The 18,658-nt window shown below is 39.8% G+C and overlaps 1 protein-coding gene across 6 annotated transcripts in view; it reads right to left on the bottom strand.

Annotated features, from left to right (window-relative positions):
* fmr1 (FMRP translational regulator 1) overlaps positions 1-8,966 on the bottom strand; it is a 51,956-nt gene extending 42,990 nt beyond the window's left edge. For 4 of the 6 annotated variants that reach the window (XM_043705175.1, XM_043705176.1, XM_043705179.1 and 1 more), the window contains exons 1-3: positions 5,439-5,516; positions 3,653-3,746; positions 173-244 (exon numbers count right to left, since the gene is read on the bottom strand). In XM_043705175.1, the coding sequence (XP_043561110.1) occupies positions 173-244; positions 3,653-3,746; positions 5,439-5,512 (240 nt within the window). In that variant the 5' untranslated portion in view covers positions 5,513-5,516. Of the gene's footprint in view, positions 1-172; positions 245-3,652; positions 3,747-5,438; positions 5,517-8,959 lie in introns of those variants that run through there. The other 2 variants (XM_043705180.1, XM_043705177.1) reach the window with 2 other exon arrangements.
* Positions 8,967-18,658: the final 9,692 nt, after the last annotated feature.

Genomic DNA, 18,658 nt, shown 5'->3' with positions numbered 1-18,658 from the left:
AACGTGCATTTTTGTAAAACATAATGACATCTTCAGAATGAAAAGTGCCTCTAAATATTTTCTACCATTTCAAATAGATTTCGATTTTAAAATCAAGTGTAATTTGCACTGTAAATATCAATGAAATCAATACTAAATTGAAACCTGAATACAAGCATAACAAATTTCTTACTTCACCCTTCATCATTCTAACTTTTGCCAACCACCAGCCACAAGGTTCTTTTTCATTTGCTCGAGAATACACCTGAGAAAAGAAGTACAATTCCTAATTTAGAGAAGGCAACTTAAGAAACATTGAGTAAAAAAAAACAAAACAAAAGCATGGCCTTTTGACATTGATAAAAGTTTAGGTTATTATTACACATCTGATAAAATGTCAGAAATAAGCCTAATGCAAATAGATTGGAGAGGGGGGTGAGAGAGATTCTACACCTTTGGTAATGTACTTGTTGTAAATGCATTATAATATTATAACTAAGGACCTTTAGCTCCTTAAAATCATGGCTGATTTGTCATCCAGCTAGTTTATTAAAAAAATGTGGATTCCAACAAAGGCATTCCCCAAATTAAACAAAGAAATCCTACAATGAGCACTTGTTCTCCTAATATTTGCCAATCTTTGCTTTCCCTCTATCTTACCAACCACTGGCACCAAACTTTTTATCATTTTGTGAGATTTCTTCCTTTCCCCCTTTTTTTGTGCAAGTCTATCAACTACATTCGCTCTGGGCATTAGATCAATCTTTAATCTTAGTTTTTATAAGGTAAAGGGTAACCCATAAAGGCAGGAAAAGCTGTCCAGGAACATGCATGTGAGAAAGTGGAAGAACTGGAGTGACAGACAGGTAAGCAGGGATGAATAATGGATTGGACATACAGCACATGCGAAAAAGAAGGTCAAGGAGGAGGAGTCTGGAAAATTAGAAAGTCTGGAATTCTAGAAGGATGAAAGATCAGCCAAACTTAAGATGTGGGGATTAGGTTTGGAAATGCACAAAGTGGGCAGAAAAGAAAATGGTTAAGACTGAGGTTAGAATTTGAGTACAAGTTGAGCGAGGGCTTCTGGTAATGTTCATTGCAACTGTTGAAAATCTTAAGATTCTTCATCTCATCGTCTCTTTTTCCTGACTGTCCCTCAATTGCCATCACAGACTCAAACTGACGGCTGGATGTCTAATGCTAAATCTTAAGGTTCAGTTTACAAGCACTACAAAGTCCCAGTTAATTCTCAGCAACCAATGGAGATCACTTGAAAGACACCCCAAGTCTAGTTCATGTAGTTTACGCTAATCCAGTGATTAGACCATTTTCAGGACACAAAAGAAAAAATGATGAGAAATTACACTGGTTCCTTTCTTTTCTTTGAACAAACCGAGGGCAAGCCCACACAAAACTGGGTATCATTCTTTAAACAGGCAATAGTATTTAATTGGTTCAAGTGCTCTGCTTACTCAACCACATCAGAATGCTGTAGAATTTGCCCTTGCTAAGAAACACCATTGGAATTGGCTACAGTGGATTAGAATACTTCTTCCAGCCCCAGGTGCAGAGAGGTCATCAATACAATGCACAAATGTTGTTACTTGATAATGCTAATGTCCATAATTCCTCTTTTACTCTGTAGGACCACCTGGAACTTCTTTACATACATATTTCCAGGACACAATTATTTAGGAATGTCATTTTCTCACCGCAAATAAATAACTTGTGGGTTGGCAGGCAGATGGGTTCAATGAAGTGTAGTTAAGGTAACGAAAAAAACTCATGCGATGAATTCAAATTCCACTACACTGTGCAACTGATTGAAAAGCACTTATTTTAAATAGGAAAATTTTTCAAGAAAGCAGGGTAACTAAATGAATAGCTCTTGTAAAGGACTTGCAAGGGCATAATTAGAAAATTTGTCTCCTTCTTTACTGTATGATTCTATGGCAATTTGTGAGTTACCACCAGAAAAATGGCCACATTAGCCACCATATTGTTTAAGAAAAACAGCAGATTCGCTCATGTCCTTCAAGAAAGAAATCCAGTTTTCCCATTTGCCATTCAATATCAGAAAAGAGGCATGCCATTCTACTGTGGAAAATATATCAAGATGGTAGCATTCCAAAATCTTTTCAGCTTAATAAATGCAGTATTGTTTAAACACTGAAGAGAAAAAAATGCAAAGGGATGACAATTCACCTAAAAACTAACACAATGACTTGTGTTCAGTCTGAATCAACTGTAAGAATAGCAACACACTTTTTCCATGGATGACAGCATAAGACCATAAGACATAGGAGTGGAAGTAAGGCCATTCAGCCCATTGAGTCCACTCTGCCTTTCAATCATGGCTGATAGGCATTTCAACTCCACTTATCCGCACTCTCCCTGTATCCCTTAATTTTTTGCGAGATTAGGAATTTAACAATCTCTGTCTTGAAGACATTTAATGTCCTGGCCTCCAGTGCGTTCCATGGCAATGAATTCCACAGCCCACCACTCTCTGGCTGAAGACCCCATCTAACTCTAAGGCTTTGCCCAGGGGTTCTAGTATCCCTGCCTGACAGAAACAAATTCCCAGCAGCCACCCTTTCTAAGCCATGCTTTATCTTGTAAATTTTTATTAGATCTCCCCCAACCTTCTAAACTCTAATGAATACAAACCCATGATCCTCAGCCGTTCACCATATGTTAGGCCTACCATTCCAGGGATCATCAGTGTGAACATTTGCTGGACACGCTCCAGTGCCAGTATGTCCTTCCTGAGGTGTGGGAGTCCAAAACTGGACACAGTATTCCAAATGGGGCCTAACAAGAGCTTTATAAAATCTCAGTAGCACATCGCTGCTTTTACATTCCAACCCTCTTGAGATAAATAAATGTGGAAGGAAGGTATTAAAATCTAGTCGGCTTTATTAATGCCCAAATGGTATTGAGATCGAGGCAAAATTAGATATACATTTAATAAATGAAGAAAATAATAGAGAGGAAAGGAAGGACAGTATGCTTAAGATAATTTTTAGTATTCCGATTTTCACATTCTCAGCCAAAGGAAAAAGTATCTAATTAGTTAAGAGGAGATCCCAGTTTAAAGCTCACACTTCAGGATAATCATCTTAGAATGTTCAATGCAGAATGCACAATATAACATGGAACCAAGAAAGTTTTAACAATGGTTTATAGTGCATCTACGAGTGGAGGCTCCTCAACTGGAGATATTTAAAGCAAGAAAAGAAAGGCAGACATGCTTTTCCATAACACCTTTGTGACTCTCAGGATTTCTCAAAGTGCTGTACATCCAATGAAGCACTTTGATAGTGATTATTGCGGTGTAAAGCATTAACTGACAAGAAAATAGAGTTAATTTAGCAGCATGAAACTTAAATTTAGTTCTAAAATGCCCATCATGCAGACTAAGCTTATAAATGGGATTGTCTCTCATTAATTATTCATATTAGATAGATCAGATCAGATTTCTGAAAGTTAAGGTTTTGTCACACAATTGTAAAAAATGGCTTTTCTGAAGATTCAAATTAAATAATACCCATGCTAAGTTTAAAATATCAAGCATTCAGATACATTAGGTTAACTTCATGGGTAGACCCTTCATTAACTTATAGGAACTTCAAGGTACTGTAACACAACACACTCATGGATATTCACATACCTCAACATCATCACCTTCATTAATGTCTTTGTGATAGTCTGCTGGTGGTGGAAATCGAACATCATGGAAAGGAATCTGCCGCTCAGGCTGCCAACTGAAACCAGGATTTAAATGAGTCGAATCAGAGAATAAAATGATTCTAAGTAACAAGTGATATAACAAACTGGCTTGATGTTTGGATTTGTATTTCAGCTCGCAGATTTAAATTGCCCACATTCTTGTTTGAAATAAATATTTCAAAAGCACAGGGCTTGCCAGCTTAGTGTTGCTCCTGTAATATAGCGAGTCCTGTCCTTTCCCATTAAAAACGTGCTCGAATCAAAGCTCACCAATGAGAGGAAGTGGCACTAACTGCCTGGAGAAGGTGTTTCCCATATCTAATGTTGCATTGCATTAGTTCCTCTCTCCCAGAGCGTTCCTGACTCACTATTACACTTCCACCTCTGCCTCCCCTACAGCCATCTGCCTGTTGTCACCTTTCCTGGGCACAGACCCATCAACACAACGAGGATTGCCAAACTAGGACCTAGAACACTCCCCAAACAATGAAAGCATCTCTGGCACATTGCACTTAGCCCTGTGCATTCCTGTTACTAACTCGCTGCAAAATTAGACTGCAAAATGGGAACAGAAGGGGTAGCAATATCAAAAGAGAATGCAATAACACAATGAAAATTGTCTAACAAAGCCAGTTGAGAGTCCATATTCCTAACAAGCCAAGTTGAGAAACTGAATGCAGTGATTCATGTCAGGCCACAAATTAGCAGAGAGCTACCATAACGACTTTAAGAGAAGAATCCACTACCCCACCTGACTTTGTCTTGATGTCCCAGAATCACACAATATGGTGACTTATAACTAGGAATGAACAATACTTTGCATTGTTAGTGACCACCCACATCTCAAAGCCAAATATAAACCACTCATGATGCATCCCATCCAGTGCTCTGGAACATAACCCATGCCCTGCATTGAGACCATTTATTAGATCAGGATTGGATGTCCTACTTTTTCATTTGATGACACGAGAAATGAGAGCAGTTTTATTAACTTTAAAAAGGTAGTTGGCTAAATTCTTCACCTAATTGAAAAAAAAGTACTGTAAAAGAAAATACTGTTATTGTGAAACGACGTGAGTCAGTGATTTACATTTTCTCCAGAAAAACTACCAGGATTAAAAATAGTTGTAGCAAGTTATTGCCAGGAACATAAAACATCATAACCAGCTTAAAGAGTCTCAAGTGATCGGAGGTCAGTCTGATCACCCTGAGAATTGATAGGCAAATAAAGGAACCTGAATTTATATCAAAGCAAATTCATTCGTTAAAAAAAGGTTTTCACAAAACTCCCTAGTAGGGAAGAATTCCATTTGTACCAGATCAAAGTAGTATTAGAATTTCTGCAAATGGCTGCATCATTCAAAGATCAGGGCAGAACAAAATTGGCAAAACTTCTCAATGCTATCTGCTAAATGCTAGAAATGCAAGTATGCATGGATATTGGATAAAAATTAGGTTGGGCTTGGCTTGGATTCAAACACAGCTGATAAGCACTATAAACGAATGGTTGAAAATTAATATTTGGACTGTTAAAAGGAGGGGAAAAATTCCTGGGGGAGAAAGCAAACTAAGTTTTATTCAGAAAATTAGTACTCGGAACAAAAAAACAAAAATAAGGCAATCATGCGACTTACATTTTTACTCTCAATTAAAGCGTTACTTTCCTTCAAAAACTAACAAGATGCAGTAATGTTACAAAGGAAATACCATGCAAGACAAGGACTTACTTGTTCTCAAAAGCAACAGTTAAAGCCTCATCATGCACATCCTTCACAAATGCCTGTAAAGAATAAAAAAACATAAAAAGTATGCGATAAAATAAATGCAGTTTGTGGATAACCATGACTGATACACACTTCAAATCATGTTTGTTGAGTAGGTTCCAACTCAGCATTTTATTGTGACGTGAAAGGCTCTTGCAAATGAATGCGACACTGATTATTTTAAAGAAAACCATGATGAAAATTTATACAGTAGCACAGATAGCAAGAATAAGGAAACCAAGAATAAAACCAGATACAGCATGCAGCATAGGCTTGGCATCAAGCCTTTTTTAACAAAGGTACACCCTGCCCAAGTAACACAGTAAAGACCTTCTCGCAAACTGCTGGGAACCAGTGCTTTCCCATAGACTCATCACATTCACAGAATCAAATTTATCAACCAAAATCTGAGACTTCTCACCTTTACTTGTCCACTGCTAGGTGATGAAAGCAGAATGATACAAGAAAGAGAGACAGTGGTCCAATGGGTTCTTGTCACTGACAGAGGAACCCATGAATGCTCATAACATCAGGTTCCATATGGTTTGGATACCTCTTGCTGATTACCATCATAAGCCCTCAGCTGATTAATTGGTATTCCTCAATATTGAAAATTTTTGGAAACATTCATTCAAGATATGCTTGGTGGGGGAATTCTGACTGGATTCTGGTGGACAAAGCTGCTTGACTGGGCCTGTAGCAGATATTGAGAGGACTAACCAAACCTTTATCTCAAACTTTCATAGAGGTGTTGGTGTTGGACTGGGGTGGACAAAGTTAAAAATCACATAACACAAGACTACAGTCCAACAGGTTTATTCGGAAGCACTAGCTTTCGGAGCGCTGCTCCTTCATCAGCTACCTGATGAAGGAGCAGTGCTCCGAAAGCTAGTACTTCCAAATAAACCTATTGGAGTATAACCTGGTGTTCTGAGATTTTTAACCATCTCTAAATACCCATGCAAAAGTGACGATAAGCTGCTACCTTGAATTGTGCAGCCCACCTGACGCATGGACACCTACAGTCAAAACGTGCGATGCTGGAAAAGCACAACCGATCAGGCAGCAGCCAAGGAGCAGGAGAGTCGATGTTTCGAGCATAAACTCTTCATTGGGAATCATGTACATCTACAGTTAGGGAATTTCTTGAATTTGATTCAATGACAATGAAGGAACAGTGATATACAACCAAAGCTTGAGTGCATGTGGCTTAGAATGGGAAACTTACAAACAATGGTGTTTATGTGTATTTGCTCCCTTGTCGCTTGAGATGGTAGAGAAAAAGATGAATTTTAAGATGGTGGATATAGAGTCATAGAGATGTACAGCATGGAAACAGATCCTTCGGTCCAACCTGTCCATGCCGACCAGATATCCCAACCCAATCTAGTCCCACCTGCCAGCACCTGGCCCATATCCCTCCAAACCCTTCCTATTCATATACCCATCCAAATGCCTCTTAAATGTTGCAATGGTACCTGCCTTCACCACATCCTCTGGCAGCTCATTCCATACACGTACCACTCTCTGCGTGAAAAAGTTGTCCCTCAGGTCTCTTTTATATCTTTCCCCTCTCACCCTAAACCTATGCCCTCCAGTTCTGGATTCCCCGACCCTAGGGAAAAGACTTTGTCTATTTACCCTATCCATGCCCCTCATAATTTTGTAAACCTCTATAAGGTCACCCCTCAGCCTCCAAAGCTCCAGGGACAACAGCCCCAGCCTGTTCAGCCTCTCCCTGTAGCTTAAATCCTCCAACCCTGGCAACATCCTTGTAAATCTTTTTTGAACCATTTCAAGTTTCACATCTTTCCGATAGGAACGACACCAGAATTGCACACAATATTCCAACAGTGGCCTAACCAATGTCCTGTACAGCCGCAACATGACCTCCCAACTCCTGTACTCAATACTCAGACCAATAAAGGAAAGCATACCAAATGCTTTCTTCACTATCCTATCTACCTGCGACTCCACTTTCAAGGAGCTATGAACCTGCACTCCAAGGTTTCTTTGTTCAGCAACACCTTACCATTAAGTGTATAAGTCCTGCTAAGATTAGCTTTCCCAAAATGCAGCACCTTGCATTTATCTGAATTAAACTCCATCTACCACTTCTGGTTCCCTGGCTTGTCTTTAACGCCCTTCTTAAACAGTGGCACCACGTTTGCCAACCGCCAGTCTTCCGGCATCTCACCTGTGACTATCGATGATACAAATATCTCAGCAAGAGGCCCAGCACCACCTCTCTAGTTTCTCAGAGTTCTCGGGGACACCTGATCAGGTTCTGGGAATTTATCCACCTTTAACCGTTTCAAGACATCCAGCACTTTCTCCTCTGTAATCTGGACATTTTGCAAGATATCACCATCTATTTCCCTACAGTCTATATCTTCCATATCCTTTTCAACAGTAAATAAGAGTAGGTCAAGTTTTGCACCTTCTCTAGTCGGTCCATCACATACTGAATCAGAAAACTGTCTTGTTATGATGCTAATCAAACAGGCCGCTTCATCCTGGATGGCATGGAACTTTTCTGGTGCTGTTGGAATGCACTCCATAGAATAATAGAATCCCTACAGAGGGAAAGCAGGTCATCTGGCCCACTGAGTCCACACTGACCCTCCGAAAAGCATCTCACTCAAACCTACACCGCCCCTTTCCCTTTCACCTTGCATTTCCCATGGCTAATCCACCTAACCTACACATCCCTGAACACTATGTGCAACTTAGCATGGTCAATCCACCAAACCTGCACATTTTTGGACTGGGAGGAAACCCACACAGACACAGGGACAATGTGCAAATTCTACACAGTTGTCCATGGGTGGAACTGAACCTGGGTCCCCGGTGCTGTGAGACAACAGTGCTAACCACGGAGTCACTGTACTGCCCAAGATTATTTCATTACATTCCTTACTTGTGACTTGCAGATGGTGATAAGTTTTGAGGAGTCAGAGGGTGAGTAACTTGCCTCAGAATTCCCAATTTCTTACATGCTTTTATAGCCACAGTTCTAAAATCAGTTTAATTTCTACTAAATGGTAACTCACCAAATGGTAATTTGAGGAAATTCAGTGATGGTAATACCGATGAATGTCAAGACAAGATGATTAAATCCTCTCATTTCCTAACACTTGTGCAGGACTAATATCATTTGGCAGTGATCAATCCAAGTATGGATGTTGTCCAAGTCTTGTTGCATATGGACATGGACTGCTTCAGCAACTGAGTCTTGTAAATGGTACTGAACCTCGTGCAATTATCAGCAAACATCCTGTCTTCTGACTCTAAGATGAGAGGATGGTCTAGATGAAGCAGCTGAAGATTGCTGCCTTTTCCATTCAACTCTTATCCCTTTATCAATCAGAACCTATCCAAATCTCACCGAAATACAGTCAATGACTTGGGCTCTATAGCCCTCTGCAGCAAGGAGTTCCACAAATTAAATAGTCTCTGGCTGAAGAAATTCCTCCTCATCTCAGTATTAAAGGCTCCTCCCTTCACATTGAGGCTGTGCCCTCATGTTCTAGTCTCTACTAATAGTGGAGACATTTTCTCAAAGTCCCTCAGTTTCAATGATATCACTCCCATCCTTCTAAACTCCATCAAGTACAGATCCAGAGACCTCAAACACTCCTCATATGACAAGTCTTTCTTCCTGGAGATCTTTCTTATGAACCTCCCCTGGACTCATTCCAGTCCCAGCTCAACCTTAGACATGAGGCCCAAATCTGATCATAAAATTCCAAATGAGGTCTGAGTCTTATACACCTTTCACTCTTGCCTCCTATCTCTTACATTTCAGACATATAAAACAAACTCTTGCAATCTTCTATATTATTAGCCAGCTTATTCTCACAGTTCATCTTCTCCCTCCTCTTTTTTTTATATAAAAGGTTTTTAAAATCTGGTTTTTAAAGGGTTCCCACTAATCTCCACCACATTGTCTGCCTCTTCTTTTCCTTTAACGTTGTCCTCTATTTCCCTTGTCAGCCATGGTTGCCTTGTTCTCCCCTTCGTATGTTTCTTCTTCCTTGGGATGAACTTCTACTGTGCCTGAATTACCCACAGAAACTCCTTCCACTGTGACTCCCCCGTCTTCCCTGCGAGGCTCCCCTTCCAATCAACTCTAGCCAGCTCCTCCCTCATATCTTTGCAATTACATTCACTCAAGTATAATAACATTAGATCTGATTTGAGCTTCTCCCGTTCAAACGGCAGAGTGAATTCCATTATATTACACCTCCCCTCCCCAAGGCATTCTCCAGCAATAATTCCATATATTCCCCAGCCCTCTGACTGAAGAAATTCCTCATATCTATTCTAAAAGTCGTCCCTTTACTCTGAGGTTGTTCCCTAGGGTCCTAGTCTCTCCTATTCTTGGAACCATCTTCTCCATCCAGGCCTCTCAGTATTCTGTAAGTTTTAATCCAATCTCCTCCTTTCTTCTAAACTCCAAGTACAAACACAGAATCCTCAACTTCTCCTCAAATGACAAGCCCTATATCTTGGGATTATTCTTGCAAACCTCCTCTAGACCCTCTCAAAAGCCAGCACTCCTTCCTTAGATACAAAGCCCAGAACTGTTCATAATATTCCAAACGCAGTGTGACCGAGAGCCTTATACAGGGGAACCTTAATTATCCAAAGGACACGGGTGGGGAGTATTTTGTTCAGTTAATTGAATTCTGGATAATTGAATGCCAGATAACATAATTTAGACAAGTATCGGGACCTTGCAATCTTGCCAGACAATCTGATATTTGAATAATCAAATGCCGGATAATCGAGGTTCCTCTGTATACCCGCAACCGTACATTGCTAAACCTGTATTCTAGCTCTCTTGAATTGAACGCTAACAGTACATTTGCCTTCATAACCGCCAACTGAACCTGCGTGTTAACCTTAAGAGAATCGTGAACTAGGGCTCCTGAGTCCCTTTGAGATTTCCAAAGCGTTTCCCCATAGTCTATGCCTCTATTCTTCTTACCAAAGCACATAATCTCATCTTTCCCACACTGTATTTTATCTGCCACTTCTGTGACCACTTTCTTAGCCTGTCCAAGTGCTTCTACAGTCTCCAGCTTCCTCAACATAATGTGCCCCTCCACTTGTCTTTGTGTTATCTGCAAGCTTAGCAAGAATTCCCTCAGTTTCTTCGTCCAGATTATTAATGTATAAGATGAACAGTTGTAGTCCCAACGCTGACCCCTGCGGAACTCCCTAGTGACTAGCTGTCATCCTGAAAAAGAGCTCTTTATCCCTACTCTCTGCCTTCTGCCAGTCAGCCAATCCTCTATCTATATCAGTACCTTGCCCCAACATCTTGGGCTCTTATCTTATTTAGTAGTCACCTTTTACTGCACCTTGTCAAAAAGCCTTCTGGAAACCCAAACAGATCACGTCCACTGCGGAGAGGCAATGGTCTAATAGTATTATCTGTCAACTATTAATACAGAAAGGTTCTGGGGATCCAGAGTCGAATCTGCCATGGATTGAAATCAACAATAAAATCTGTAATTAAGAATCTACTGATGACCATAAAACTATTGTCATCCTTATCTGGTCTGGCCTATATGCAACTCCAGACCACAGCATTGTGGTTGATTCTCAACTGCCCTCTGAAATGGTCTTAATTAGACAAAAAAAATCCACAGATGCTGGAATCCAAAGTAGATAAGCAAGAGGCTGGAAGAACACAGCAAGCCAGGCAGCAACAGGAGGTGGGAAAGTCAACATTTCAGGTACAACCCTTCAGGAATGGAGGTGGGGGTAGGGGAAGCTGCAGATAAAGAGGAGGCATTTGGGTGAGGAGAGGGGTGGAATGGTGTGGTAGCGATAGGCACGACTTGGTTGGTCGATGGGAGGAATGAATCCGGTTGGAAGCCGGAAAGAAGGTTGGTAGGTGTAATGGAAGGGAGGAGGTTGGTCTGGAAAGGAAGTCAGGGGATGGGTAGGAAGGTTATTTGAAATTGGAGAACTCAATGTTGAGTCCTCTAGGCTGTATGCTGCCCAGGCAGAAGATAAAGTGTTGTTTCTCCAATATGCAGTCTGATTCATTATGGCAATGAAGAAGGTTGAGGATGGCCATGTTGGAGAGGGAGTGGGAAGGGAAATTGAAATGAAAGGTAAGGCTGGTCCTTATGGGCCTGGCTGAGATGCTCAGTGAAATGATCCCTTAGCTTAGAAAAAAAACACTTTGGGAGCACCAGATACAGTAAACTAGGTGGGAGGAGATGAAATGGACTAGCAAGCTACTCAGCTGTATCAATTGCTACCGAATGTCAAAGAAATGAAATCAGATGGACCTAGCTACCAGTAACAGGCAGCCCATTGATTATAGCGATTCAAGAAGGCAGGTCAGCACTACCTCAAGGGCAACTTGTGATGCACAATAAATGCTGGCCAGCCAGCAACGCCCTGTGAATAAATAAATTTTTAAAAACATGCTCTCCGTCTAACTTGCTCATTACCTCAACTAACTAACATATTTATCAGGCATGACCACCCCTTGATGAAAGCATGTTCCATGAATTTGAACCCATTCCTCCCACACCAATCTTAGATTCACAAGTTCACCTCTTTAAACCTGTTGCTCATGGCTCGGATAGTAATCCGAGGTTTATCACCTTTTTGGTTCTGCTTTCTAATTTAGTCCCTAGCTGCTCGAATTCCCTCAGCAGGACCTCTTTCTACCTATATTGTTGGTACCTAGTGGACCACAACAACTGGATGTGAATAACTAATTCTGATTAACTTCATTTTTGCTTGGTGAAGTGATGTCAAAATTTGATGTAAAGAACTCTAACCGTCCCGCTTGAGTTCAATTCTTTTGTCCATGCTTGGACCAAGTATACAATGAGTTCAGGACGTGAGTGGCCATATAGGATCTCAAATCGAGTGCCAGAGAGCAGACTATTACCAAACAAGAACTACTTGATACCACTGTCGACGACATTTTCAGTCAGCTTGTTGATAATTGAGAGGAGGCTGATGGGGCAGTAATTGACCTGATTGGATTTCTCCAGTTTATATGGAGAGGAAATACCAGGACAATTTTTTCATTGTACGGTAAATGTTAGTTTTACAGCTGTGCTCAAATAGCTCAGCAACAGTGGTTGCTCATTCGGGAGCACAAGTTATCAGCACCACTGATGGAATGCTGTCAGGGCTTAAAATGACTTTGTTGTATCAAGCACTTCAGCTGTTTCTTGGTCTCACCTGAAATGAATCAAACTGGCCAAAGATCGGCTTCTGCTGGGGACCTGAAGCCAAAATAGATCATCCACTTGACACTTCTAATTGAAAAGGCTTCAGCCTTATTTTTTATATTGGTGTATTAGGCTCTCCCATCAGCAAGAATGAGGCTGCTAATACAGGCTATTTATGAACAGATTAATTAGGAGCAAGAGATGGCTAATTGCCCCTCATATCTCATCTATATTCCTACTAAACCTGATAACCTTTCACCTCCTCGCTTATCAAGAATCTATCTACCTCTATCTTTAAAAATTCCAAAGACTCTGCTTTCTTCATCCTTTGAAGAGTTCCAAAGACTCGCAACCCTCTGAGAAGAAAATCTCAGTTCTGCTTTAAATAGACATCCTTATTTTCAAACAGTGACCCTTGGTTCCAGATTCTCCCACAATAGTAAACATCCATTTGGTAAATTTGCCTCAGAATCTTGCATATTTCAATCAAGCTGCCTTCTGTTTTTCCAAACCCCAGTAGATATAGGCCTACTCAGTAAAACTTTTCCTCAGAAGACAATACACCCATTTCAGGTGTTGGTCGAGTGAATATTCTTTAAGCTGCTTCCAACACATTACATCTTTCATTCAATATGGAGACAAACACTATACACAATATTCATCACCAATGACTTGTAAAACTTAAATATAACCTTCCTACTTTTGAATTCAATCTCTTTTTACAATGGAAACATTCTATTTGACTTCCTAATTACTTGCTGTACCTGCATACTAACATTTTATGATTCATGCACTAGGACACCCATATTCTTCTGCATGTCAGAGTTCTATAATCTCTCACCATTCAGATAATATGCTTTTTCCATACCCTTCCTGCTAAAATGGACAATTTTATTTTTTTCTAACAATTATCATGCAGATTTTTACCGACTCTCAACCTATTCACAGCTTTTTGAAGCCTCCTTACACCCTTTTTACAACTGACTTCGCATCATCAGCAAAGATAGCAATCATACCATTAAAATAAATTGCAAAAAGTCGAAATCCCCACACCAATCCCTGTGGCACACCACTTATTATAATTTTGCCATCCAGAAAATAACCAACTTATGTATAATTTCTAGTTAGCTAGTCAAATCTTGTGGAGATGAAGTCAAATAGTTTCAGAACAGATCTAGCAGCTAAAATTTACCAGTAGCAGTAAAACAGTATTCAATCACAAACTATAAGCTCACAGTTAGAATACCCCACACTCTAAACCATGAAATCAAGGGATTAATCTAGGTTCAATGAAGAATGCAGGAACGCATACCAAGAGCAGCATCAGGTATACCTATAAAAAAAAGTCAACATGGTGAAGCTATGATACAGGACTACTTGCAAGGCAGACAGCAGAATGAACGTGTGATATTTAGATCAGAGATCCTTTAAGCAATGGATCAGATCAAAGCTCTGCAACGTTGCACATCCAGTCAAGAACAGTGGTGGACAGTTAGAAACTACCAGGAATGGCAGCTCCAAAGTATATTGGCACTAGGTATTAGATTTACTACAGGCATGATGGACCAAACTGTCTCCTTCCACACTGTAATAATTGTAATGCTGTGAGTTTATTTAAAATTGGTGCACCTTGTCTGCATGAGAAATGTACACAGCTCAAACAAGGTTGGGTCAGGGTGCAGTGGAGAAGTGGAAGAGAATAGGAAAGTTTGGGAATCATTTAACTTCCACCCACTTCTGCATGCTGGAGTTCTAATCCAAATCATGTAACAAGGGGCAGAATTCTGTATATTCCAAGTAAATTCAAATCCCAAGATAACATGTCTCCAATAGCTTCCAAAAATTAACCCACCTCCGTTTATGACTTGAAAACACAAACAAAATGTCAGGAAATGTGGCAAGATTATTATACACAGTAGAAACACCAGTTCATTCAAAACATGAGATTATGTAGGTGTGCCCATCTGTCTGAATTTTTAAAAGTGTTTTTTCAGTAGATCAGATGTGGGGAAAATGCCACAGAAAACATAGTTTATGAAGAAAATTGGCACTAAGAAAGAAACTTTGAAGCTGTAACCACTAGTAACATTTGAATATACTTCCTTAAAACCTCAACTTTTCCTAGAGCTCACTGCGTCTAATTGACAACAAAAGGGACAGAAAATGACTTAAAAAATTGATATATTGACCAGAATAAAAGATACTTAAAAACCAATGTACGGATAAAATTCAATCAGGCACACAGTATTCTAACCTTGGACCAGGATATATTAGTCACTATAGCCAACTAAGAATGGACTGAACAAATCAATTATGTTGATTGCCAAGGTACAAAGCAAATATACATTCTAATGATTGCAATATGACAAAGCTAGTCAGAAGGTTTTGCAAAATAGGATCAAAGTACTATAGTAGGATCAAATGTGCAAACTATACAAGTTGACTCAATACATGATTTTGATGACCAGTTTTAGTATTTGAATTATGAAAAGTCAGCATTGTTACAACAGCATCTAAAATCTAATTATAACAATGCTTAAATTAAAACTGATCTTTTACCACTTGTTAATCTAATCATTAGAAAAATACGTGTCACTGCATATAAAACAGTATGGCAAGACATCATATCACTTATGTCTTGAAGAGGAACAGAGAATATATGACTTAGTATAGCTTTGCCTCTGCACTATGTAATGGAATATGCTCAAAATTCCATACTGGGTTTACTTCAGCTGAAATCTCCCTGTTTGGACTGTTTCTGGACAGAACACTGAGTTTTGTAACATTAAGATATTGGCTGAAGTATTTTCAGATAACCTGAGGGAATCTGACATGTGCATCAGCTCAAGGAGAGATATTTCCTCTCAAAGTTTTATCTCAATTCCTCTGGCTCTCTTTTCTGAGTCCACTCATCATCCTATCCTCCTATAATCACTGTTTCATGTAAATTCCCCATCCTGTATTCATAGCGGCCTTGCCATTTCATGTGGTCTTGTTTTTCCCATTGTATCCACTGCAGATAAGGCTACCTCAGTCACTGTCTTGTATCGCTTTCCATACACAATCCCTTGCCCCTTCCTCTCAGAAGTGATTTTTTTGTCCCTGGAAATAAAACCCTTCCCAATTCACATAAAAATGCACTTTTTAAGAATTCACTTGTGGGACATGGATGTCACTGTCTGGGCAGCATTTCTTGCCCAATGCTAGTTGCCCTAGATAAGATGTTGGTGAAGTGCCTTCTTGAATGGCATTACCCTAACTGCCTCACCTTTAACCCTACACCTACAGTATTTTTGCAGCTCTCGATTTGGTGAACCAAACCCCTAGTCACTACTTAAACTGTTATTACTCTCTCATCCCAGTCATTCCATGGCTTCTGCCCGAGCTTTTGCTCTTTTAAGACCAAAGAATGCAGGTGAATGGACATAATGGAGAACTGGCTCAGCTGTTTCTGCCAGATCTAGTTGGTCCATAAAACAGTATTTGGTCCTGCTCTCATCTACCAAATTCACTCATTATTCCAGGATTATCTGGGAATGTGAAAATAGCCCTCAGTTTCTTTTTGCTACTGCAAACCATCTTCTTTAGCCTCTCTCCCATCATATCAAACCCAACTGGTGTAAGGAGTTTGTGGCCTTATCACTGATACCGAGATCACCTAATCAGCTCACTATCCTTTTCCTCCTCTTCTCTAGCTCACTGGGTCAAATTTCCTCTTATTAATTCCCATTCCTGCACATGCTCCGGATTGACCGGGTACTATTCATGCACTGAGGTAGTGATTAGTAAAAGTTAATAAGGCCTGAGATTTGAACACTTTGCTACACAAAAAGGAAGTTTGAAGGAGAACTTCATTGAGCAGAAAAGACAATAGACCTCTGTCCACCCAACCAATGACACAAACTGGCATCCCAAAATGGATTGACTGTAAAACTATTACTTTTCCTAAGCATTATTTATTTCGTACTTGCTATGACAAAACTTAAATGCTGTAAAACTTGTGAAAACATACTCAATTGTTTTTAAACTAAACAATACCGGTAAAGTTTGGACTGGATCTCTCAATTTATTCTATAATTGTATTGGACAAAGATCTTACAGAGTAAAGATGAACCCTACAATCTTAAATAATTTTCTAGTTTTCAATATCCTCCCAGAGTTGATCTTGTGCAGAAGAATCAACTACTACTCCCTCAACATTAGTTGATCACCAAAAGATGCTCCTCTTTGTAGATTCCATGTTAATTGGGCAGCTGCAAATTGAATAGAAGGTTAAAGGATGAGGGAGTTTTGAGAACAAAGGAGTCATAGTACAAAAGGCAGTGGGAATTGATTTTGTTTTGTGCAGGAATGAACACTTAATTTTCCAAGTTGACAGGTGCAACTAGTAGGATAACACAAGTGCTGGAGTCTCAGTTAATTACAAGTTATAATCAATAAATTAAACAAAGGATCTCAACGTTATGTATATGTTTGCTCAAGAAACTGGACTAGATAGAAAAAGTTCATGGAGGACATAGGTTACAAAAAGAAACTAGTTAAGGGAGTTGACAAGAACATAGCAAATGAATAGAATGTGGGAAAAAGTGAAATTATCCACTTTGGAATGAAAAGATTGAGAATGGATGTACTGACACTCAGAGCAATCCCAGTGCCTTTGTTCGTAAGTTACAATGTTAACGGGTAGGTGCAGCAAGCAATTAGGAAGGCAAATAATCTAAGTCTTTATTAAAAAGTCATGCAAATTAAAACTGAAGTCTTATTGTAATTATCCAAGCTTTGGTGAAATCACAATGGAAATACTGTCCACAATTATGGTCTCCGTAACTCAGAAACAATGAACATGCCTAAACATAATGGGTAAAAGTGGCTTACTAGACCAATTCCGGGATAAGGGCAGTGTATTATTAAGTGGTAAGATTAAGGACAGTAGAATGATTTTCTCTGGAATTTGTAAGAATGAAAGATGACCTCAGGAAAGCATCAAATCCAGGAGTTTGGTAGGCTAGATACTGAGAGGATGCATTCCACCCGCTGTGGGACTCCAGAACTAGAGATCATAGTCTCAGAATGTTGGTTGAGATGAGAAAACATTTTGTTGCTTTAAAAGTCAGAATCTTTGGAATTCTCTTCCCCAAAGAGCTGCATATATTTGGTTGTTAATTCAGCATAGAACGTAGAATAAGCTCAAAAGATTGAACGGTCTCTTCCTGCTCCTGTTTTGCCAGTTTTCTTAAACCGATATGTACAAGGCACTCTTTCTTGAACTTATTCTCTACCTCAAAAAAAAATCAACCTTCAACAACTCCTTCTTTGCCAAACAGCTCTCCAACATAACCCCCCTGCTCCAGGTCTTTGCTGTTATCTTCTTCAAAGCCCATTCCTCTTTTTTACCGGCACAGTTCTATGTTCAATTCTTCCAAGCTGACTTCCATCCTTCCACAGAACCAAATGGAGGTGTACTGAAATCACAAATGATATCCCACAGACAACAACCATGTTGCTCACCACCATCAGCAGTTGACTGGACTGGGATTACTGTCACTTGGTTCTATTTATATTTATCTAACCACAGTCAGCAAATTATCTCCTAAGATCTCCCTTCCTGCTGCCTCACCAATATCTTATGTTTCCCCAAAGATCTTTCCTTGGACCCCTATTCCTCATCTGTATGCTTTTTGGCAACATCAGCTAAAAACAGAGTGACTGTCATATGCATGCAAAGTTTCCTTCAAATAATCACTGGAGGATACAATGCCATTGCCTTCAGTCCCCAACATAAACTCAGTTCCCAAGCTACTTAGTCGAATGTGGTGCTGGAAAAGCGTAGCTTTTGCCCGAAATGTCAATTCGCCTGCTCCTCGGATGCTGCCTGTCTTGCTGTGCTTTTCCAGCACCGCACTCTCGACTCTGATCTCCAGCATCTGCAGTCCTCACTTACTTTCTAGTTATTTATCCCATCCTTCTTTC

The sequence above is a fragment of the Chiloscyllium plagiosum genome, chromosome 15 (assembly GCF_004010195.1).
Source record: "Chiloscyllium plagiosum isolate BGI_BamShark_2017 chromosome 15, ASM401019v2, whole genome shotgun sequence".
In the NCBI taxonomy this organism is placed as follows: Eukaryota; Metazoa; Chordata; class Chondrichthyes; order Orectolobiformes; family Hemiscylliidae; genus Chiloscyllium; species Chiloscyllium plagiosum.
The sequence above is the reverse complement of the archived record's forward strand: the minus strand, read 5'-3'. Positions and strand labels throughout refer to the sequence as shown.